The following is a 24,386-nucleotide window of genomic DNA, read 5'->3' on the forward strand; positions in this document are numbered from 1 at the left end:
TAAAAGCCACATATAGATAGTGTGCAGGTTGTAAATCTGATGAAGGCAAAACTGGGTGTAGCATTGCCAGCAGAAGCAATCTGAGGAGAGTTTTGTTTGAAGGGATGTGGGGCTATCACGCATTCCTGGCCAGTGTTCTGAAATAGTGCACTAGGATATGACACTGCCCAAATGTGATATATTTCTCCTCTGACAGCCCAGAAACCTGCCAATGGTACTGATGCTTTTCTGATCTATTGCAGCCTGTCTCTCTCATATTTTGTTTTTCTCAGTCCTATATCTTAAAAGAATATATTCTGACTTAGTAGTGGCTTGGTTAACAAAAGATGACAAGAATCTGTGAGTTCCTGTTATAAATATCTGAAATTGGTGGTTTTTTCTTCAGAATAGCTGAAAAGAAAAAAAGTACAGTGGAACGTATGGTGTAGCACACTTTTAACGCAAAGCTACACACTGTGCTGTTACTTCTGTTTGCTGGGTAGGAGATAATGCTGTCTTCTCTGTGCATGATTTTCTTTGAAACCCACTACACAACATTTAACAGAAGGCGTTAGTATAATCTGTGTTTTGCATAAGGGATGTCATCACACTGAGGAGCAACAAAGTTCCTTTGAAAAAAAAAAAAAAAAGAGGGGGGAGGATTTTTTTCTTTTATTTGAAGTAGCTTAGTAGCTGAACAGGGCAAAAATTATCATAAAGCAACTGCAGCATCCTCAGAAATGTCCTTAGTGCTGTTTGCATTTATTCGTAAGTGTCTGCACTGGCATTTACATCTCTGCTGTTTCTTAAAGCAGCATTGTAGGCAGTAGAAATAGCAGCAGTCTCTTGGCTGGGCTCCTGTCCCTTGGGAAGCCCCAACTACTGTTATATCAGTATGTTTCTCCAGTGCCTTGTGAAGGCTTACACGAAAAGCAAACTCAGAAAGTGTGTTTCTCTCCCCATCCCCAGCTCAGTTGTTAAGACGGACTTTGATTTTTGTACTTTAAACCCCAATCTTAAAGTAATCCAAGATGCTACTACTAGCTAACTACCTGAAATTAATTAGGGTTGAAAGTTTGTCCGCGGTGCTTACTTTTTTCATGATCTCATTAAAAATGTAAACTTTGCTTTTAATAATTCTCACTTGGTTTGGTTTGTTTGTTTGTTTTGCTCCTTTTAGAAAAACAGCTGACTGCTAGCAACTGCTTAGGAATATTAGCCATGGCTGAAGCTATGCAGTGCACTGAACTATACAACATGGCCAAAGCATATGCCCTGCAAATTTTCCCAGAGGTGGCAAACCAAGAAGAGATCCTTAATATCTCAAAAGATGACTTTATTTCCTACATGTCTAATGACAGCCTGAACACCAAAGCGGAGGAACTGGTGTATGAAACAGTGATAAAGTGGATTAAGAAGGACGCTGCAATCAGAGCTCAGGTAAAAATAATCTCAGCAGCCTCACTCTGTTCCCTTCCCATGAATGCCTCTTTAAAATAGACACCATCCCCATGAAATTTTAAACATGAGGGTGCACAGGAGATGGGATGGGCCATTTAGATAAAAAAGGGAAAGGAATGCAGGCTATGCACAAAATATATGTAGTTTCCAATCTGATCCCCATATCTGATTATTAAGAATCAAAATCTAGTTTGTGACATGCATGGTATGAAACTGGGGCCTCGAGTTCTTGGCTGCAGGCTTGGTCAGAGATAAATCAGGAAGGATGAGAATTGTGTGAGATGCTGTTTTAAGAAGGAGATGCATTTTAGTAACAGTGGGAAATAAAGTCTGTCAGAAAAATCTATATTTCTTTTGATGCCACATACTGAATGAACAGTACATGAAAAAAAGATTCTGCATCTTTATTGGCTGCTTAGATAAGCCCCTGGATATTATATATTTATTAGAGTTAGCCTTTCCTCAACCATCTGAGCTATGCAGTTTGCTTTTGACTGAAGAAAGTGAGTGTATTACTTTACCCAGCACTGTCTCCAGATAAAAGCTGGAAGCAATGACTGTTTGGAGGCTGGTGATTGTCCTTGTGACCAGATGGCATCCCTGGTGGTATTTTAAAAACCTGCCACTTGCCTTCAGTGAAGCTCTTGCAAGTCAGCTTTTGTGGGTAATAAGTTGTGATGGTCTGAATGCCAAAATTCCCCATTTGGAGGCCAGTTCTCCCCACAGACCCCCGAAGGAGAAGGTTGTTTTCACCCTTTCCCTGCCTTTGGAGACCAAAGTTGCTGGTCTATTCTGGATTTGTTGATCCCCAGTCACAGTTAACTGTGTCCTTTAAGAAGGACAGTCCAGTTGCTTATGGATCAGACTGGGACTCAGGAAAATACTTGGCTACACATCCACATCATGAAAAGCCATACCTTCTTAATTTAAATGGGAATTCAAGCACCTAGATGTGCACTGGGATATTAAATATGGCATTGGATGCGATCCAGAGCAGCTGCACCTCTATCCCTCACCTGAAAAGTGGAAAAAATAGCAATTCCTCACCTCACCAAACTGCTAAACGAGTATAAGAGCATTAAGGACAGTAGAGTACTCCATGCCAGGCCAAGCGTTGCTTGCCTGTGCTGCCACCACCAGCTCAGCCCCTGGCCCCCAACAGCAGCCTGCAGCCCTGAGGGCCTTTCTCAAAACTTGTCCTGCCCCGTGTGAGCAGGTGATCTAGCTCAGCAGGGAAATCTTGTGCTGGCGACCTGCTGCTCCCTTTGACCATCTCCAGTGTGTGCTGGGGATGCTGTTTGGTATTGCCCAATATTATTATTGCCTAAAACATTTACACGGTATCATTGATTTATTTTTGGGCTCTTGCTGGCCTCGAAAAACACTTTTTTACTCAGTATTTCCCTGCTTGCTTAAAGTTTGATGGCAGCATTCGGCTCTGTGCAGCTGAGCTCTGAACCCAATGCAACCTCAGGGATTACTCCCAAACATCAGGGCACGGCAGCCCTCTGGCAGGAGCCTGTTTGCCTGGTGCAGGCAAAAGGTGTCATTCACCAGGAGGTCCCAGTCACATTTTCAGAATTGCTGGTTTTAGTATTTCCTTCTGTGCCCTGCAGAAGGCAATGTCATGAACTGGGGCTTTTAAATGCTCTTGCTGCTGCCTCCATCACCACCTCGTCCTCCTTTCCTTTCATGTTGCAGTTGTTTGGGTTGGTTTTTTCTGGGTTGTTTTTATGTCCAGATTTCTTCCCCTCTGGCCTGGTTCTTCAGTGCCTTTGTAGTTTGCTTGGGGCAGTTTTATTTGCTTCTCCAAATTTCTCTGTGGTGCTTTGGTTTCATGCATTAGTTTACAAGGGCTTTTAATTTTTAATTTGTATTTATCCAGAGATGAGGGTCTTGAATAAATTAATATTAAAGATACCAAGCAGATAACTATTTTCCTGCCCAATCCTACCACTAAACTAGCTTCTTTGGATCGTAGCTCTCGCTTTTTTTGTACTCTGCATGGCTTGATCTATTATAAAGCTCTTAGTTAAATGGGTACTGTAAGTAGGAACTCACCATGAAAAGTACCATCTTTACAATAATGACTTCTGCATTTTCAGAGCCCAGGAACAAATAGCTCTGACAGTGGATAGGAAGGAAGATAGACCTAAATAATCTTATTTCTGATAAAGATGATGAGTGGAAATCTGTGCTTGGTGTGCAGCAAGGCACACCATACCAGGAAATGCCCAAGCTCCTATGAGATGCACAGAGTTTTGCAGAACTGGGTGACCATGGCAATACCAAAGGTGGGAGGAACCTTCTTGCAGGAGCTATTCATGGATATTTGGACTTCATTCACAGTTTGGTGAGATGTATTCTCTCAGCTCTCAGTGAGGAACCAGCATGTGAAGATCAACAGTGCAGCAACAGGCTTGTTGCCCGTGCACCCAGGGGGATCTCTTGGGGATGTTGCTGGAGAGGTTTCAGCCATGAATTGCAGTAGACCCATGACATCATTCCTGCCCTACTGCACTCCTCAGGGGACTGGTCTGGTTTTATTTCCCTCTCCCAAAGGCAGTCCTGGCAGCTAAATCTTTCAGGACCCGGATTTCCACGACCCACGTTTTCTTTGTATCTCCCCTCGCCCCATTTCCCTTTGCCCGAGAGAACAGGCTCTTTTGTCACGTTTTTACTTTCAGTAGCTCCAACAGCAGTTGATTAAAAGCCTCTTTGGCAGCTTCTTCTAAGCACTGCATTTCTGATTCTCCCAAAGGTGGATGTCTGGCACAAACAGGGTAAGGTCTGTACTGTTTGTCTCACCTCCATGTCCATCTTCCCTGGCAAAGCTTGGCAGGGGCTTGCTCAGCAGAGACATCCCCACAGAGGAGCTTAGAGAAGGAGCTTTCTCTCTAAATCAGCACCCGCTGCCCCCTGGGCAGCTGCAGCCCTCCAAAACTCCTTGTGCTTTAATGGCTTTGTGTCACTCTGGGTGCAAGCTAACACCTGGGGACAGTAAATCTCACCGCTAGTGTTCCCTGCACCACAGCTCCTTGTGCTGTACTCTTATAACAACTTATCCGTCACTGCCTCCCCTCCTGCCCAGACCCCTTTCTGAGAGCCTCTGGGAGGGAGATTTTCAGCAGAGCCTCCTGTTCTCCTGGAAGGGCACTGAGTTTGCTGGTTTTGTGCTCTTCTCTGTCTTTCGAAAAGCTCTTCTTCGAGTATCTTAATTATTTCTGCTTTTCCTAATTCATTCCCCACCATTCTGGACAGCAGTGGCAGGGAAGGAGCCAGGATTTGCTTGCAAGGCAAATTGAAAAGCTGCACTCTGACTGACTTCTGGTTTTGCAAATTGTGCTCAAATAAAGTCTTATGGTGCTTATATAAGTGCTCTGTGGCATTACAAAAGGCAGCACCACCTGAGCCTTGTTACAGAGAATAACAGTCCTTTAAAGGTTACTTATCCATCTATGTAAGACGAAGAGGAAGTCAGAGAATGACATCTGCGTTAAGCTAGGATTTGGTAAATAATCGTATCCAGTGAGTTGGAGCAGCATGCCAGCTCATATGGTAACGTTTATGGAGCTATTTCAGTGCTGCTGGAGGTGCAGTCACACGAAATCAGTCTAACCAAAAGAAACAGCCTGTGATGTGAGGTCTGGACTAGTTAGGCAATTTCCTGTACCAGCGGACACAGAGTGCTGGTTGTAGGAGTCCCTTTGATTGCTTGTCACTGAGTGGAAAGCCTGCAGCCGACTGACACATCTGGAAAAGCTGAATCTACTGGGTTTTTCTCTGTTTATTTCTCTTCCTGACTGATGGACAAGATTGTAGGGTTTATCCTAACAGTTATCCCCTTGATAAGCTTATTACAACTCCGGGGAACTCATGCAAAAAATATATTGTATAATGGAGGCTTTACTGCCTGGAAACCAGCACAGTCTGAGCCATCTGAACAAGCAAAGATTTCTGCCAGCCCCAAGCAGTCTTCACCTGAGCTCATCCCCCAGCTCTCTGCATGGCCCTGGGCAGATTGTTTCACCTTATTACCCCTATTTCTTACACTGTAAGCTGGAGGGAAGTGGTACCTCCCACGTGGGCTGTTGGGAGGATCTGGTGGATAACAAGCTGTTGTCTGCCAGTACTAAGGTCTGCCAGAGCTGCACAGAGCTGTAGTCATGTCCAGCATCAGCACGGGATGGGGGAGATGTGAGGCTGTTGGATGTGCAGCAATTTGCTGCCTGCACAGGGCACAGACATACCAAAGCTCATTGGAAACTTTCCCGTCTTCTGCTCCAAGTCCAAAGTTGTATGTGTTTTCTCTGATATAAAAAGGATAGTAGCATATTTATTAATAACAAAGGCTGGGAAACCTAGACTACCACTTGTATGAATCTTCTCTCTCACCCTGAGAAGGAACAAGAAGTGTGGAGAGGACAAACATTTCAACAATTTGCCCAGAATAGTGCTGGAAGAGAGGCAGGTACTTGCAGAAATGAGTGACAGACAAGAGGCACAGCTGAATGGCAGTCACCTTTTGTTGCATGCTGAAGGATATAATCGTGTGCCCTTTTTTTAAACCCTGTTTAAAATCATGCTGTCCAGCAGTAAAATTAGATTTCTCCACCATTAAGGCATTAAAAGGCCTTCTATGAGCTTGTGTCCTTGGGGGCAGATTTGTCTGAACTGCATCTTCATGGTGTCTGAGAAACAGAGATGCGTAGACAAATTTGAGGTAATTTAAAGAGCAACACAAATGATTAAAAGACTGAAGGAACTGATGTGAGGAAAAAAAGATTAAAAGATGTGAATATGCATGACTTGGCCTAATGACAGCTGTAAAGGGATAAACGTCTACAAGTGTTTGAAGCCCAAAGGAGAGTTGACTGGAAGGATGCAAGGGGCGTAACAACAGAAAGGGCCACTGGGATGAATTTGAGACTTGGCAAATTAGTCTAAGCAAACACAAAGCCCACCTGAAAGCCATGTATCTGTCAGTGAGGGCAAGAAAAGGTGATAGAGAGAATGAGAAGAGGATTTATATAAAAACTGCTATAAATGCACATGAGCAGTATTTTGGCAGTGACAGAGAATGGCAACTCAGAGGCAAGATCCAACAGAGGAAAAGAGGTTGGTAACCGTGAGAGCAGATGGGAGATCCCTGGTCTGCAGTTAGGCTGTTGAGATGGTAGCATAATTTCTCAGACACATTTCAAAGAGTCTCCAAAGTTATGCAGATGAGCAGCTTGCTCCAAGAAAACAGAGTATCTGACAGGGAACAAGCAAAATCCCAGTGCTGCTCTGCAGTGACAAGGAGGTAATGATATATTCAGAAGCTGATACCCGATACCAGCATGTACAAATTATTTAAGTTCATCATAATAGGAAATTAATTGATCAATCAATGTACTTAAGGGCATTAAGCTTCAGGGAAGCAGTGTTTAAATAAGTACGAAAAGGAAGCTTCCAAGGGAGCCTGAGTGAATTAGGCACTAACACTCTATTTCAGTTCAATTAGGCTTCTTTGAAAAGCCCACACTATCCTGATGCTTTGAAATCCATTTGCGGGAAGAGCAGACAAATTCAAAAAGATGCCATAATGAAAGTGCAAGAAGCTCCAATTGCTCTGAAAGTGAAAAATGCAAGGGATGAGCAGTAACCCCTGCGATTTCCCAGGGATGGGCTGCTCAAAAAGCTCAGATTTAAAAAAAGCTATTGCAGACACACTCAGAGCCTGTACGGGCTTACGGAGAGACAAGAAAAGGCAGCAGCGGGAGCAGAATCAGTGCAGGAACATTCCCTTAGCTGTATATTGAAGGAAGAAACTGCATTAAACAGAGGATGCAGGTGACATTTGCAGTTCCTTAAATTCCCCCCATACAAAACTTTCAAGTTTTTTAATGGGATACCCTTGACTGAAAATCTACTGATTTTTTTCTCTGAAGTTTAAATTGGTTCGAGGAGCTCCCTCGTGTCCCAGTCTTCTCAGTCTCTTCATTTGTGGCTTTCCCAACACATTTTCCTGTTTTTCACAAAATATGTCTCTGCTGTTGCTGAAGCAATGACATTACAAAGACACACATCCACAGGCAGCTTCTCATACATGTTCACTTGCATTGCTTTGTGCTGCTTGTGGCCCCAGGGATCAGGACCAACTTCCAGAACCAAAATCGGTTTACACAGTGGGCAGGAAGATTTAGGAGAATTATTGCACATGGATTAATGTTTCAGTGTGTTGTAGGGGTGGATGTGTGAGGAGCTCCAGCCATTTTATTGTTGGCAGCGTGCTTTTGTGGTGCATCTGTGTGATTACAGGTGTTTTGAGTAGGTGATTGCCTATAAACAAGAGAAATGCCACTCACCTCTGTAGTAACATCTGGGGGGAACGGAAGGGGTTTATTTGATAATTTAGTCAGCAAGGCAGACATTGCATGGCAAGAGTAAAGGTTCTTCCTTAAGCCTTAGTTATCAGGTAAATTCCAAGTATGATGGATCAATGATTTATTTTCCTTCATATTTAAAAAACTCTCATCATATTACTGGTAGAAATACCTACCCACATGCTGCTTTGCAAACAAGTTGGAGATGAGGACAGCAGTTCACTTTACGTGGCAGTGATGACATTACAGTGTTTAGTCAGCTGTGATGCCATAAAGATGTCACATATGAAACCTTATTTCAGGAAGACAGAGGGGCTGCTCTTTCCTTCTTGCTGGGCACGAGACTTACATACATTGCATGTCACAACCGATCCACCAGCTGAACCCTGCATCTGCAAACTGAATCTTCTGTCACACATTTATCTCCTGATGTTTTGGGGCGGCTTGGCTGACATGCTACAAAGCCTTTAGGTTTAATCTGAAGGCAGCAATGCAATTCCCAGAAGCCAGTACAGGCAATTAATAAACATGCCAAGCACACCCGGGAGCTCAGGTGTGACCTTGGGTGTAGGAATGTGCAGGAGGTTACTGGAAATACAGTATGTCTTTGTAATACCCAGGAGTTAGATGTATTAAAGCAAGTACCTTCATTACCAAGTAGCAGGGCAGTGCCATGAAAATCTAGCTGAAAAAGGCACATTTCTGAGAATGGCAAAGCAGTGCACCAACAGCATTGGCTTCCCCAAACCAGCCACTTCCTGCTGGACTTGCACTTGGAAACTTGGAGCCAGCAGTATTTTGAGTATCAGGTTCGGTAACCTGGCTGGGGAAGCCTGGGCTGAGCTGGAGACGGGAGATAGCATTCATGTCACTACTCCAGTGCATCTTCCTGCATGGCTGCTGTGCCACATCCCCAGCCCTCACCATTGGCACAGCCCCCTGGGTTACAGGGTAGACATCAAAGGCTAGAATCTGCCATTTGGGGGCTTTGGGTGGTGTTTTTTAACTAGAGTGCCCTCTTCTCATCCTCATAGATAAGCTAAAGAAGTGTGGGCTTGACGATCAAGTAGTGAGGTGGATCGAGAACTGGTTGAAAGGAAGAAGACAGAGAGTTGTGGTCAATAGCGCAGAATCTAGCTGGAGGTCTGTGACTAGTGGAGTCCCTCAGGGGTCAGTGCTGGGACCGGTGCTGTTTAATATTTTCATCAATGACCTGGATGAGGGAACTGAGTGCACCCTCAGCAAGTTTGCTGATGACACAAAACTGGGAGGAGTGGCTGACACACCAGAGGACTGTGCTGCCATTCAGCGAGACCTGGACAGGCTGGAGAGTTGGGCGGGGAGAAACTTGATGAAATTTAACAAGGGCAAGTGTAGAGTCTTGCATCTGGGGAAGAACAACCCCATGTACCAGTACAGGTTGGGGGTTGACCTGCTGGAAAGTAGTGAACGAGAAAGGGACCTGGGGGTCCTGGTGGATAGGAGGATGACCATGAGCCAGCAATGTGCTCTTGTGGCCAAGAAGGCAAATGGCATCTTAGGGTGCATTAGAAAGGGAGTGGTTAGTAGGTCAAGAGAGGTTCTCCTCCCCCTCTACTCAGCCTTGGTGAGGCCGCATCTGGAATATTGCGTCCAGTTCTGGGCCCCTCTGTTCAAGAAGGACAGGGAATTGCTTGAAGGAGTCCAGCGCAGAGCCACAAAGATGATTAAGGGAGTGGAACATCTCCCTTATGAGGAGAGGCTGAGGGAGCTGGGTCTCTTTAGCTTGGAGAAGAGGAGACTGAGGGGTGACCTCATCAATGTTTACAAATATGTAAAGGGTAGGTGTCAGGATGATGGAGCTAGGCTTTTTTCAGTGATATCCAGTGATAGGACAAGGGGCAATGGGTGTAAACTGGAGCATAGGAAGTTCCACGTTAACATCAGGAAGAACTTCTTTACTGTAAGAGTGACAGAGCACTGGAACAGGTTGCCCAGGGGGGTTGTGGAGTCTCCTACACTGGAGATATTCAAGGCCCGCCTGGACAAGTTCCTGTGTGATGTACTGTAGGTTACCCTGCTCTTGGGGGGGGGTTGGACTAGATGATCTTTTTAGGTCCCTTCCAACCCTTGGGATTCTGTGATTCTGTGATTCTCATTTGAAGGAGTTTTATGCAGTGGAGAACTGATTCTACTTCAGATATGTCCCTGATGGCTTCCTGTATCCAAGGAGGTTCTTGCTGCAGCTCTCATGTTGGGCCAGTGCATGACGTGGGGCAAGTCTGAACCCAAGATTTATGTGAGATGACATAAATCTCCTTCGGAACTCTCAGATGAATTGAACATATTCCTACTTCATAACGTCTTAAAAATTCTATTGGCATTATGCATAAAGAGCTGAAACAGCAGTTTATTGGGGCAAAACCCAATTGTAATGTGGGTAACCTAACTTCTGTATTTGTATTTCTAGCTGAAGCCTGTTTCTTTAGGCAGATAGTACAAAGGGTCCTTTGTAGGAAGAACAGTAAACTGGAGAGACAGATGAGTTATAAAGCATAAGGGAAACATTATTTTAACCTCTCTGGGCATTACTTCAAAAATGTTAAGAATCTTTAGAGCTTTCAAGTGTAGCATTTAAGGAGCAGGAAATTTGACTCTGTAGCAGTAAACATATTTCCTTTAAAGCTAACTGTATACAGTTGTAGCCCAAGTCTGTGCAGGAGCACACTGAGAGTCCTTTTGGAGAATACCTGCGAGGATTTTACTGGATTAGAGACTTGAGAATAAAAAGATTATTTTTAATGTGATACTGTAGAGGGTTTTGTAACTGAGACTTAAAAGATACCAGAACAAAGCCCACTTGCAAGCAAGAGTTCATAATATGGATATAATTACTAGGAGACGAAATGTCACAAAAAGTTTAGCAAAGTAAATGTCTTCAACTACCAGCCAGGAACAAAGAAAACCTACATTGAACTGCTTTGCAATCTAGTTTGCTCAAGCTCTGCCTTGCATAACAAGATGGGAGTAACTTATGTATGAACAGATGATTAGGGAAAGGCTTGAAAGGGTCAACTTCTAGTGCATGTTGATTACACATTCCTCTGAGTGAACACTGACCCACTGATAACATTTAGGCTTCCTTGTAGCGTGATCGTAACTTTCCAAGCACAGCACCCAGGGCAAAGGGATGCAAAAATTCCCATCAGAGGAGACCATTAATCATCCTCCCTCCAGTTTAAGTTAACATCTGGTTGTAGACATCGCAGCGTGGCATGGTCTTAGGCATGTTCTGAGGAACACACTCCCTTTTCCTGGTGATGACTCACAGTTTTAGGCCAGAAGGGGACACTGATATTCTCTTCTGCCCCTGGTGCGTGATGCATCCTCTCAGCTCATATTGCTCTGGGGACTGTGTTAAGTGTGTTGACTAAATCTCTATTAATTATAACATGAGTTTACACATGTCTGGCTGACAAGTAAATACTTGCTTGTATGTACCTGTTTAGGTGTCCGAATCCAGAGCTGGATCTCTCCTCTGAAATGTTGAGGTAATTAAGAAAAGATAAGATCTCCTAAGATTTTTCTTTCTGGTTTTTTATGAAACACACTTGTGATTGCAAGATTATTGGAAACGTTGCTTTTAGCTCAGCACTCAAATTGGTATCAGTGAATTAAGTGCCTTGAAGACAGCCAGATAGCATCTCTCAAAGGTTGCTACTCTTCTGTGTTCCCAGTGACTGTACAAATAGCTTTTGCTGCACAGTACTGTGGGGGTATCTGGCAGCGTCACTGCTCAGCAGGGAGTATATGGACTAGATCTTCTACTGGTGCAAAACACGAACAGCTCCCTTCATCCACCAGGAGCTATGCTGAGTTTCATGTAACCTGAAAAAACAGTCCTGATGGTGTTCAAATCTTCCCTCACATAACAATAACTTTGTTACATTTTTGCATGATGTCCATTTTCAAGGAGCTGAGGCATGGTCTCCCATGTTTTGAGTCAACCACTCCTAATTTTAGGCCATAAGGGACGTTAATGTTCTCTGCTTCACCGTGGCATGTGAGGCAGGTTGTAGACCAGTCATAAGCGGTTCCCAGCAAAGACCTGAGAAATACTTCTCCTTGTCCAGCCAGCGCCTGTAGCCGAGTAGCAAGAAGACATTCGCAGGGTTACAGGGGCAAACTGAAGCTCTAGGAACCCAAGGTTATTGTCTGCTGAATTTGGCATTGTGCTGTTTTAATAAAAACCAGTAACATCTGTAGGTGCAGTAGATACTTTATAGCTCTATGAGGAACAACGGAAAGACACAAGAGAATGGAGAGCAAATAACAGATGGTAAGGAGGTTGAAATGCTTTGTGGTGCTTATTCCAGTCTTATATGAAAAGGATAATAGTAACAGGATATTTAGTACAATCATAGCTAATGGTGCTAGGGAGCCTTCGTAGGGGAGAATCCAAAAGAAAAAGGCTGCTGATTGCCTAAATCACTTGAATATTCTTAAATCAGTGAGACTAAATGAAATTCACCCTTGACTATAGTGCTTTAAAAAGGTGATGCAAAAAGCTGTTGGTTTATAAAAGCCTCTCCTGTCTTCTAGAGATACTGCAATGGTATGTACTCTCCAAATCGCTTGGTGAAAAACACTGCGATTATATGTACCACTAATGCCATCAGCAATGAGCCCAAGTTGCAACTGCGTGTGGTCGTGCACGCACACACACAGATACACACAGAGCCAGCTTTTCTGAGCTGATTGAGCAAAGGGAAGAATACGAGTGAAAAGTGACATCGGTTTTGATATGTGACATTAACTTTCAATCTGATGAAAGGGAGCAACATGTTCTAATTATTATTCCCCTTCAAAATAAGCCATGAGCTCAGACAAAAGAGGAGACAAAGGCGGAAGCGGGGGTGGGGGGATGCAGGAGAGAAACAGAATCACATTTTCTCACTTATCTAATTAAAGCAAGGTGGGCGAATGAGAGGGAGAGCTCGCTGTGCTCAGGCAGTGGTGCTGCCCCATTTATTCTGGGAAAGGTGGGAGATGGAGGCAGTTGCTCCACTGGACCTGTGGGAATTGTGTGTCCCTGCTGAAGGGGAGCTCTCTTCCTTTACTTCACCTGAATTTGGGGCATTGTGGTGCCTGTCAAGCCCGTAATTCAGTGGCACAACTGTTTGTGCCTGTGTATTGCACTGCTTTGTGTTATGGCTGCTTCAAGTGCAGACCTGCCTCGGGAGCATCAGGAGCAGCTCTGGTGCGTCCCACTGCACCAAGAGGAAGTGCTGACAATGCTATACACTTCCATATATTTTACAACTTTATTTAAACCGCCCTTTAGCAACTCATACGGCTTCCCAAGCAGCCTGTAATGGGGATTAACTTCCCCCATGGGCGTTGTCTGGCTTTTCCCCTGTACACCCACTATCCATATTATTCCCATGTTCCGATGCCACTTTTTGTCTTGGCTCCCATGTAAGGTTAAACGCCTCCAGCCTTCTTCAAAAAAGCACTTCCTGAAATCAAAGCTTTGCCACCCACTGCCATATGTCCACTGCTCCCTCTCCTACAAGGTACCATTTAATGACATTAAGATATCTGCAGCCAAGTGCCTGACATTTGTGACTCTGGGGAAGGGAAGCATCCATTTTACCTCCTAGAAAGCACCTTATGAATGTATTTCAGCAAGTGAAAAGAGAGGAGTATCTTTTCAGGTTTGGAGGCTGATGAAGTGATCTCAAGCCCAGTCGTCCCTGTGCAATGCCAAAGGTAACAACGAGGAGCCACGGACTCACTGCTCACATGGGTTAGTTGGTTTTTTTTCAGGAGAGGAGCACTGACATTTTCCCATTGCTTTTGCATCCCCCAAACAACATTTTTGTCCCCAAACAACTGCAGGGTGGCCAGGCCTCAAGTCTACAGGCTATATGTAAAATTGCCAGTCCTGGTGTCAGGAGGGCTAGAGAGCAGGAGACCCTAGTCATCTCCTTGCTGCCGTGACCCTGCAGATAGCTACATCCTCACTTTGACTGAGCTCACACGAGGCTGACCTGGCTCTCTGTCAGGAAAGGAGTGTGAATTGCTGTTAGGAGAAATCCTCTGTTTTCCTCCTAAATGAAGCCTGCTTCTTCAGTTGGGGTGGGGAAGGAGGAAGCCGTGGAAGCAGTCCCAGGTGTCACTGCATCCTCACCTGCCTGACCAACCCATTATCTGGCTCAGGCTGCATCCCTGCCCTCCCATCTTGCTGTGCCCCTGCCCCATTCCCATTCCTGCTCCTGCTGTGACTTGGCTCTCACACACGGCAGGGACAGGCACAACTGCTGAAAAAGAAAGCGAGCGCCAAGTAGCTTCTGGAAGACCGGAGGCATCTGCAGGCTAGCAGATGCTGCTTGCGCCCAGCGTTCCTCAGGACGAGTCGCATGGACCTCAGGAGTATTTATTTGCATCCTGGCCTCAATCCCAGTTGGGATATTTGGATGCTGCCTCTACATGAATATTTATTACAACAGATGATTATCTTTTCTTGCTGTGCACCCTTAGTTTGCATCCTGTTTGTGTGCATCGGTTTTCAAGACCCATTATTTTCCTGTTACTGTGATCTTGTGCTGTGTTGTGATATAACCAGTTACATATAAAAAGAATCTGGGGATGTGCTCTTGGTTTTTCGATTGCAGTTTTCTCTCTTGGGGTTTTGTTCTCCTTTAAGCCGTGTTCAGTGACAGACAACTTCATCTGCTTGGGTGTCCTTTGCCCTCTGAGGTTTAATGTATTTATTTAGAAGATGAAACATACTGTCAGTATTTGTATAGCACCCTCTGGAGTCTGACTTCCCCAAAAGCTAGAACTACATGATTTGTTTCACCAACAAATAAACCATATTAATTAAAAGATTTTCAGTAGATTGGCTGGTGACTATTAAGTCTCTGCCATAGCAGTTGTTGAAATCCACGCTGTTTACCGGCATTTGTTTCACATTTATAATGCCAGAAAAGACTCGTTTGGGGTTTTTTTTTTTTTACAGTGTACAACAACCACGCTCACATTTCAAGGTTAATTCGGAAAACTCAGAAGCTGTCCATGTCTCCAGTGCACAAGGTGTTACATTCCGCCTGAGTCCAGAATGGGCTTTTATTTCAAAAATCCCTCCATATGGTGCCATATAACAAGAGTTGCCACCCTTTGAAGGTTATTTTCAGTCTCCTGGGACCAAAACCAGCCCACGTGAGGGAGCACTGAGTGCTTTGTTGTCTCTGTCCCACCCGATCTCTAGGCAGGGTTTGTATGCAGCATCCATGATAAGTGTTTTTCCAGGCTGGGTGACAGGGGCCACTTTGCAAGGGAAGGAGGCGGAGATGCTGAGCGGCTGAACTGTGGCACAAAGGCTGTAGTGTGTTATTATTTTTCCCCCCTCACAGTACGCTGCAGAGTTGCTGGCAGTGGTGCGCCTCCCCTTCATCCATCCCAGCTATCTGCTAAATGTTGTTGACAACGAGGAGTTGATAAAGTCTTCAGAGGCTTGCCGGGATCTAGTGAATGAAGCCAAACGTTACCACATGCTGCCACATGCCCGACAAGAGATGCAGACACCAAGGACCCGGCCCAGGCTCTCTGCAGGTAAAGCACAACTTCCTCAATGACACCAGCTCCCTGGCTGGGACACACTCTGGGATAGGGCACAGAGCATGGCTCCTTCCCTTGGCTCCTGCTCAGAGCCTGGTGATATTTCAAGTTCAATTTTCCATTTCTACTAATGCTGGAGCATTTAGGAGCCTTTCACAGTGGTCAGATGCAGGTGTTTAGATGTACAGTCCTTAAACAAGATTTAAAAGCAGCCTAATTTCTCGGAATTATTTATTATCTTTGGTAGAGACCATGACATTCCACTGTTGTCCTGAAAGGGAGCCCTTTCCCCTCCATGCCTCAGTTTCTCTAGCTGCAAAAATGGGTGTGCAGTTTGCTTCCTTGACATTCAGCCTCTTGTTGGGAGGATCTGACTAATATTCATAAAACAGCTTCACTTTCATAGCCCTATGGAAATATATTGTTCTCATATGGTAAATCTTACAGTACCAGTCAGGGCTATTTGCTGCCTCCAAAACAAATGGATCGCACATGATATATTCCCTTTTAAAGGCCCAGCAGCATTGGAGAGCCATGCCTCTTCAAGATATTTCTCACTTGAGGAACACATGCATTTTCCTTTTTGGAAAAATACATGTAAAAAGCCCCAAGTGCTTCCAACTAGCCAGCAGAGCCCGTATCACAATAATGTAAGAATCATAGAATAGTTAGGGTTGGAAAGGACCTTAAGATCATCTAGTTCCAACCCCCCTGCCATGTGCAGGGACACCTCACACTAAACTATGTTTCCCAAGATTCTGTCCAAACTGGCCTTAAGAAATGTCCTATTTGCTGAACAGAGAGTGGTGCAAGTATCATGTAGGAAAACTACATCGAAGAAGGATTCATATGGAACAGGTGAATTGTTTTAACATTCTGCCAGTACTTCTGCCTCCCATAAGTACAATCACAAAGCCAGGCAAAACTTTCTGTCACTGCCACCAATGCTAATGTGGCACGGAGATGGCATATCAAACCACGGCATTTGCAGTTTCTGGAGACTGCCTCATCAAGGCACCTTTCAGAAGGATGAAGTGTAGAGGACTTTCAATAACAATCTACCCTAAAAAGTCTTTCACTGAAGACAACGACTAATGGTGTGATGTTTGAAGGGATTTTGAAAAGTGCTTATTTTATGTATATAAAATTGAAGGTGTAATACGATCCATTTCCAGAAGCTTGTTGATGAGGGAAAAGAGATTCTCTTGGGGTAAGAGGGGGTGATTATAGTTTTTTAGGTCAGAGTCTAATTATATAGAATCATGTTATTTTGCATATCAGCGGCATTCATGTAGGCACAAAGGATCTCTAAACACCCTTTGTGGACTCACTGCAGCATGTCACATGCCCTCTCGAGGTCATTGATTATAATCAATTTATGTCTTGCACAGGTGATTAGATTTTCTGGTGTGGCTCAAAAATAATGATCTCTTGTTACTGAGAAATATTTATTTAAAACTGTATAGCACTTTAACTTAATAACTTTTAAGAGAGTAACCTTGCTTGAATGACACAGATCTATTTTGTGGAAACACTAATGAAGAATGACGATAATCCATTACTATGCAGACGCATTTCTTTCCACTGCAGCTCCTCATCTCTCTTGCTGGCAATCTCACTTCCATGCTTCTGACCCCCCGGCCTGTGCACACATATCTCTAGGCTGGGCACCTTAACACACCACAGCAATGGAGCCAGCCGAGAGCACAGCTCCCAGAATGGTGATTCCTTCCAGCTCCTGGCCTCATGGTCCTGCTTCTGAGGCTACCTCTCCTGGCAACAAATTGCACTGGGGCTTTACAATCACGGCAGAATGATTTTAAACACTTCTGCTACATGCTAAATCCAAACTAGCCACAGAACTGCACTGTTGGGTTGGAGCCACAGAATGTCCCAGAGTTAAACTGTGGCCATCACTGTGGGGATGAGTCTGAAGTAACACTCAGATGAGATTTGACTCAGCTCTGGCTGTGAAGTGGGAATAAAAACTCCGAGATGTGGATTGCAGAAGTTTTGTCCAGAGAATTAGACTTGCTATGCAGCCTGTATGTTATGGGATGAGATGGGGGAGCTGTTCAAGCTGTTCTCAGTTAATAACTGCATTAGGACAGGGGCTATCTTTGTCACATTTACTAGCACCTAGGACACTAAGACTCTGCTCAGTGGCTTGAGCATTTATGGCCTACATCCGAGAAAAGAGAGGAAAAAACCTACAAAAAAACCCAACACTAGAAAATGACACGTTGACAGAGTACATGAAGAAAGAAGATTAGGAAGAAGAACCATAACCATAGCCTAACCCTCCTCCAGACATTATCATTTAGTATAAGAACAGCTTTATCAGGTTAAAGTGCAGACAAGCTTTGCCTGGATAATGACCAAGCTCCCAAGCTATCACAATCCTTGACAAAATTCCTGTTTTCTTCAGTGGAACAGTAATTTGCTGTCTCACTCAAAGACAGTTGAAGTCAAAGGACATATTTACATGGAACTGCCTTTTCATTTCTTTCCCCTTAAATTTTGCCCAGATGGCATGCTCCCTCTCACATTCTCCCAAGCATGTTCCTAGTGTTGTTCCTCACCCACCCATCTCCCCCACACACACACTCCCTTTTTTCTCACCCTTCTTTATTTCATTGCATGGTCTAAAACAGACTTACATACAAAACATTAAAATTACCCTGACTGACAAGTATTTTTTATAAACTCCTGCCTCACTGAGAGATAACACTTTATTTTCTTTCTTACTTGAATCCTAGGTGTAGCTGAGGTAATAGTCTTAGTTGGGGGTCGTCAGATGATTGGCATGAATCAGCGTGCTTTAACAGCAGTCACTTGCTTAAATCCTCAAAACAACAAGTGGTACCCATTGGCCAGCCTGCCCTTCTATGATCGAGAGTTTTTCAGTGTGGTCAGCGCTGGGGACAACATCTATCTCTCAGGTAAGCAGCAGATTTCACAGAGACTTAATCATAGAATGGTTTGGTTTGGAAGGGACCTTAAAGCTCATCCAGTTCCAACCCTCTGCCGTTGGCAGGGACACCTTCCACTAGACCAGGTTGCTTCAAGCCCTGTACAGCCTGGCTTTGAACACTGCCAGGGATGGGGCAGCCACAGCTTCTCTGGGCAACCTGGGACAGTGTCTTGTCACCCTCATTGTAATAAATTTCTTCCTTATGTCCAATCTAAATCTCCCCTCTTTCAGTTTAAAACTGTTACCTCTGGTCATAGAATCATAGAATAGTTAAGGTTGGAAAGGACCTCAAGATCGTCTACTTCCACCCCCCCTGCCATGGGCAGGGACACCTCACACTAAACCATCTCACCCAAGGCTTCATCCAACATGGCTGCCAGGGATGGAGCATTCACAACCTCCCTGGGCAACCTATTCCAATGCCTCACCACCCTAACAGGAAAGAACTTCTGCCTTATATCCAATCTAAACTTCACCTGTTGAAGTTTTAACCCATTACCCCTTGTCCTGTCACTACAGTCCCTAATGAAGAGTCCCTCCCCAGCATCCCTATAGGCCCCCCTCAGATACTGGAAGGCTGCTATGAGGTCTCCAAGCAGCCCTCTCTTCTCCAGGCTGAACAGCCCCAACTTCCTCAGCCTGTCTTCATACGGGAGGTGCTCCAGTCCCCTGATCATCCTCGTGGCCCTCCTCTGGACTTGTTCCAGCAGTTCCATGTCCTTTTTATGTTGATACCAGAACTGCACACAATACTCCAGGTGAGGTCTCACAAGAGCAGAGTAGAGGGGCAGGATCACCTCCTTCAACCTGCTGGTCACAATCCTTTTGATGCAGCCCAGGATACGGTTGGCTTTCTGGGCTGCGAGCGCACACTGCCGGCTCATGTTCATTTTCTCATTGACCAGCACCCCCAAGTCCTTCTCTGCAGGGCTGCTCTGAATCTCTTCTCTGCCCAGCCTGTAGCTGTGCCTGGGATTGCCCTCACTCAGGTGTAGGACCTTGCACTTGGCATGGTTGAACTTCATTGAGGTTGGTATCAGCCCACCTCACAAGCGTGTCAAGGTCCCTCTGGATGGCATCCCTTCCCTCCAACATATCAACGGAACCACACAGCTTGGTGTCATCAGCAAACTTGCTGAGGGCGCACTCAATCCCACTGTCCATGTCAGCAATGAAGATGTTAAACAAGACCGGTCCCAACACCGATCCCTGAGGAACACCACTCATTACTGGTCTCCAGCTGGACATTGAGCCATTGATCACAACTCTCTGTGTGCGGCCATCCAGCCAGTTCCTTTATCCACCGAGTGGTCCACCTATCAAATTGATATCTCTCCAATTTAGAGACAAGGATGTCGTGCGGGACAGTGTCAAACGCTTTGCACAAGTCCAGGTAGATGACATCAACTGCTTTACCCTTATCCATCAGTTCCGTAGCCCCATCATAGAAGGCCACCAAATTGGCCAGGCAGGATTTCCCCTTAGTGAAGCCATGCTGGCTGTCACCAAGCACCTTGTTGTTCTTCATGTGCCTTAGCATGCCTTCCAGGAGAATCTGCTCCAAGATTTTGCCAGGCACAGAGGTGAGACTGACTGGTCTGTAATTCCCTGGGTCTTCCATTTTCCCCTTCTTGAAAATGGGGGTTATATTTCCCTTTTTCCAATCGTCGGGAACTTCACCTGACTGCCATGATTTTTCAAATACGATGGCCAGTGGCTTAGCAACTTCATTCGCCAGCTCCTTCAGGACCCGTGGATGGATTTCATCAGGTCCCATGGACTTGTGCACGTTCAGATTTGTAAGATGGTCTTGAACCAGATCCTCTCCTACAGTGGGCCCAAGGTCTTCATTCTCACAGTCCCTGCATCTACCTTCTAAGACTTGGGTCGTGCAGTCAGAGCCTTTGCCAGTGAAGATCGAGGCAAAGAAGTCATTCAGAACCCCAGCCTTCTCCACACCCTGTGTAGCCAGTTCTCCTGAGAGCTTCCTCAGGGGGCCTATGTTGTCCCTAGCCTGTTTTTTATTTGCTACATACCTATAGAATCCCTTCCTGTTACCCTTAACATCCCTCGCCAAGTTTAATTCTAACTGGGCCTTATCCTTCCTAACCTGGTCCCTAGCTTCCCGGACAACATCCCTGTACTCTTCCCAGGCCGCCTGTCCTTGCTTCCACTTTTTATAAGCCACTTTTTTCATTTGAATTTTCCTCAGCAGCTCCTTATCCATCCAAGGAGGTCTCCTGGCCCTCCTGCTGCACTTCCTTCTAGTTGGGATGCAACACTCCTGAGCCTGTAGCAGGTGATCCTTGAATATCAACCAACAGCCTTGGGCCCCCCTGCCCTCCAGGGTTATATCCCATGGAACCTTACTAAGCAGGTTCCTGAAGAGGCCAAAGTTTGCTCTCTTGAAGTCCAGAGCAGTGAGCTTGCTGCACGCAAGAAGAAGAAGATCTCACTGTCCTGGGGATCTCAAATACGACCATCTCATTATCGCTGCATCCAAGGCTGCCCTGGAGTACCACATTCTCAACGAGCCCTTCCCTGTTGGTGAGCATGAGGTCAAGCATGGCACCTCTCCTTGTCGGCTCCTCTATTACTTGCAGAAGGAAGTTGTCTTCCACACAATCGAGGAACCTCCTGGATTGCTTGTGCCGTGCAGTGCCATCGTTCCAACAGATGTCAGGGTGGTTGAAGTCACCCATGAGAACAAGGGCCTGTGAGCGTGAGGCTTTTCCTATCTATCTATAGAGTGCTTCATCCGCAGGTTCTCCTTGATCAGGCGGTCTGTAACAGATCCCCACAGTAATGTCTCCCATGGCTGTTCTCCCTTTAACCCTGACCCACAAACTCTCTGTAAACTGCTCACCTGCCCCCAGACAGAGTTCCATACTCTCCAGCCTATCCCTAACATATAGGGCAACTCCCCCTCCCTGCCCCCGCCAGGCCCGTCTTTTCTAAAGAGCCTGTAACCTTCCATTCCAACACTCCAGTCATAGGAGCCATCCCACCATGTTTCTGTGATGCCTATTATATCATACCCCCGTAGATGTGCACACATCTCTAATTCCTCTTGTTTGTTCCCCATGCTACTGGCGTTTGTATAGAGGCATCTGAGCCGAGCTCCAAATGAAGCCGGCTCATTGGCTGGAGCGGCTGGAATATCTCTACATTGCTCCAAGCATTTATTATAGGTGTTGGCAACTGACTGGGTGTGTTGGGATGGAATGATGCCCCCTCCCCCAACACATCTAGTTTAAAGCATCCTTGACCAGTCTGGCAAGCCTCCTACCAAAACTGCTCTTCCCCTTCTTTACCAGACCAGCCCCACCAGTCCTCAGTAGACCTGGTCTACAAACTTTGGTCCCGTGTTCAAGACACCCAAACCCCTGACTATGACACCACCCTTTTAACCATTTATTAACCTGGCCAATCCTCCTAGCTTTTTTAGGTCCTCCCCTGTGTTCTGGAGAATTGACGAAAAGACTATCTGAGCTCCAGAGCCCCTAACCACCTCTCCCAGGGCTCTGTAGTCCTTCTTTATGGTCCCCAGTCTCCTACTATCTATATCTCTAGCACCCACATGGATCACCAGGAGTGGGTAATAGTCCGTAGGACTTACTAGAGCAGGCAGCCTCTCTGTAACATCCCTGATCCGTGCTCCCGGTAGGCAGCACACCTCCCTAGAGATGGGGTCAGGCCGACAGACGAGTGCTTCCGTCCCTTTCAAAGTAGAGTCCCCTACTACTGTGACCCATCGCTTTTTCTTGGCAGTGCCAGTAGAGATCTTTACCTGTGCATCAGCCGGCTGTTTCTGGTGCAAGTGCATTTCCTCATTAGCCTCCCGCAGGACAGCAAAGCGGTTCTACGTGGGGACAACAGATTTAGGAGGAAGCCCCTTGCTTTTAATTGTCCTTTTCCTCCTTCTTTTTTTTTTTTTTTTTGTTGTTGTTGTTGTTTGTTTGGGTTTTTTTGGTGGGTTTTTTTTTTTGGTCACTAATTCCCAGCTTCCCGGGATAACGGCTTCCTTCTTTCCTTCATGAGCTGGAGGGGAAGCTTGAGGCCCCTGCACAGTTTGGGCCCGGAGCAAGCAGCCCTGCTTCCTCTCAGCTCCCCTGACATCTTGCAGCCCATCGACAGCGTCCCGCAGCTCAGCCCCTGCTGCAGGAGGACCTCCCCCAGGGCGCACCGAGCGCAGCCCTGCCCATCGTGCACCCTCCCCTCACCAGCCCAGTGCAGGCACTCCCTGCACCCCGAGCTCTGCACTGCAGCCTCCCCTCTCACCGGCTCTGTCTGGGTGCCTACGCTGCCACCGCCGGGGCAGCCAGAGCAGAGCTCCCAGGCCGGGCCCTGCCCACACGACGGGTGCTCACCATCCCGCTCGCCTGCCCGCGCCAACTGCCCCGGCCCGCTCTGCTCGCCGCGCTCCCTGGGGCAGGTTTTTACCCCCTCAGGGCTGGTGCCGCTGCTCCTGGCTCCGCCCCCTGTGAGTCCCTGCTCGCGTCCGCGGAGCTGCCGGCTCCTGGGCAGGTCCTGCCGAGGACTTGAGGCTCCCTCGGTGGCTCTGGCCGCTCTGAGCTGAGGCTCCTGGACGCTGATCTCTCCCCTGCTTCGGTGTTGAAGGCGTCCTCTCGCGAGCTGCTCACCTCAGCAGTTCCTTTCATTACAGGCCTTATAGGCCCACTTTAAGTACTGACAGGCCGCAGTAAGGTTTCCCTGGAGCCTTCTCTTCTCCAGGCTGAACAAGCCCAGCTCTCTCAGCCTGTCTCCATAGCAGAGGTGCTCCAGCCCTCTAAGCATCTCTGTGGCCTCCTCTGGACTTCCTCCAACAGCTCCATGTCCTTATGTTGGGATCCCAGAGATGGATGCAGCACTCCAGCTGGGGTCTTACAGGAGCAGAGCAGAGGTTTAGAATCACCCTTGACCTGCTGGCCATGCTCCTTTTAATGCAGCCCAGGACAGAGCTGGCTTTCTGGGTTTCAAGCGCACATTGCCAACTCATTTCCAATCCACAAGTATCCCCCAGTCGTTCTCGGCAGGGCTGCTCTCAATCCCTTCATCCCCAAATTTACTAGGCTGGGAAAAAGGTTTCCTCCTTACCACATAAGCAGCACAGACAAAGAAGGACATGCCAGAGTTGTACCCAGGTGCTCATGGGGCCAAGAGGTGGGGGGAGGAAAACAAGTGGAAGGGAGGTTGGAAGAGGTTGGAATTTCCCTGCTTTTATCGTTCTCCCTTCCACTACGGCATTAATGTTGTCTCGAAGCAGTCAACAGCAATATTTTGCAGTTGCAACATGAAGAAAATAGGTCTGACAACCATCAAGCATGGAAAGAGGTTTCACTGCCATAGAAACACAATTTAAAATACTGTCTGTAGTTGAGTCTAAATGGTGGGTTATGGAATTTGAGACAGACAGGCTGAACTGCTGAATGTGACCTACACTTAACAGTATTTGCTTAAAGAAGCATTCTCGTTTTGCACTTGTTGTTGAGACCTCTCTTTTGACAGTAGTCACTAGCTCTGTAATCTTCTTAGTTTCCATGAAACTGAGACCATACTTCATAAAAGGCTTTAACTCCCCAAGTAGCCATCTATGCTGCACCTGTAGCATCATGGTGTCTGGGTTTTTGCAGTCTGGTGGTACCTCTGTTTGTCTGGAGGGAGAAAAGAAATTCCCACCAGGTGATGCAAGGATGCTCTGGTGGCAGCTGAGGGAAGGTCTGATGATAAAAGAGGAAGCTGGGCAGGGAGGTGCGGATGTGTGTGATCCAAGGATGTAGCTGGGAGCACAGATGCAGGAGGCAGTACCAGTAAGGGGTTACAGCTGTTGCCTTTCCCTTGCCGAATTCCCTCACTGCATTTTCTGCAGTAAATTGCTGCCTGTGGTGTTAAATTCCATCAATACTGCACAGAGGCCCTAAGGATTTATTGGGACTTATTTCTTGCTGGGTTTTTTTGCCCATGCTTGTTTTGCCACTGGAGTGAAAGCCTTCTATGGAAGC

General features: G+C 46.2%; 1 protein-coding gene across 8 annotated transcripts in view; it reads left to right on the forward strand.

The window, feature by feature from the left end:
* Positions 1–24,386, forward strand: part of KLHL29 (kelch like family member 29) — a 411,401-nt gene that overhangs the window by 352,337 nt on the left and 34,678 nt on the right. For all 8 annotated transcript variants that reach the window (XM_065681735.1, XM_065681730.1, XM_065681731.1 and 5 more), the window contains 3 exons: positions 1,160–1,419; positions 15,206–15,404; positions 18,170–18,352. In XM_065681735.1, the coding sequence (XP_065537807.1) occupies positions 1,160–1,419; positions 15,206–15,404; positions 18,170–18,352 (642 nt within the window). The remainder of the gene's footprint in view (positions 1–1,159; positions 1,420–15,205; positions 15,405–18,169; positions 18,353–24,386) is intronic.

The sequence above is a fragment of the Lathamus discolor genome, chromosome 5 (genome assembly GCF_037157495.1).
Source record: "Lathamus discolor isolate bLatDis1 chromosome 5, bLatDis1.hap1, whole genome shotgun sequence".
Lineage (NCBI taxonomy): Eukaryota > Metazoa > Chordata > Aves > Psittaciformes > Psittacidae > Lathamus > Lathamus discolor.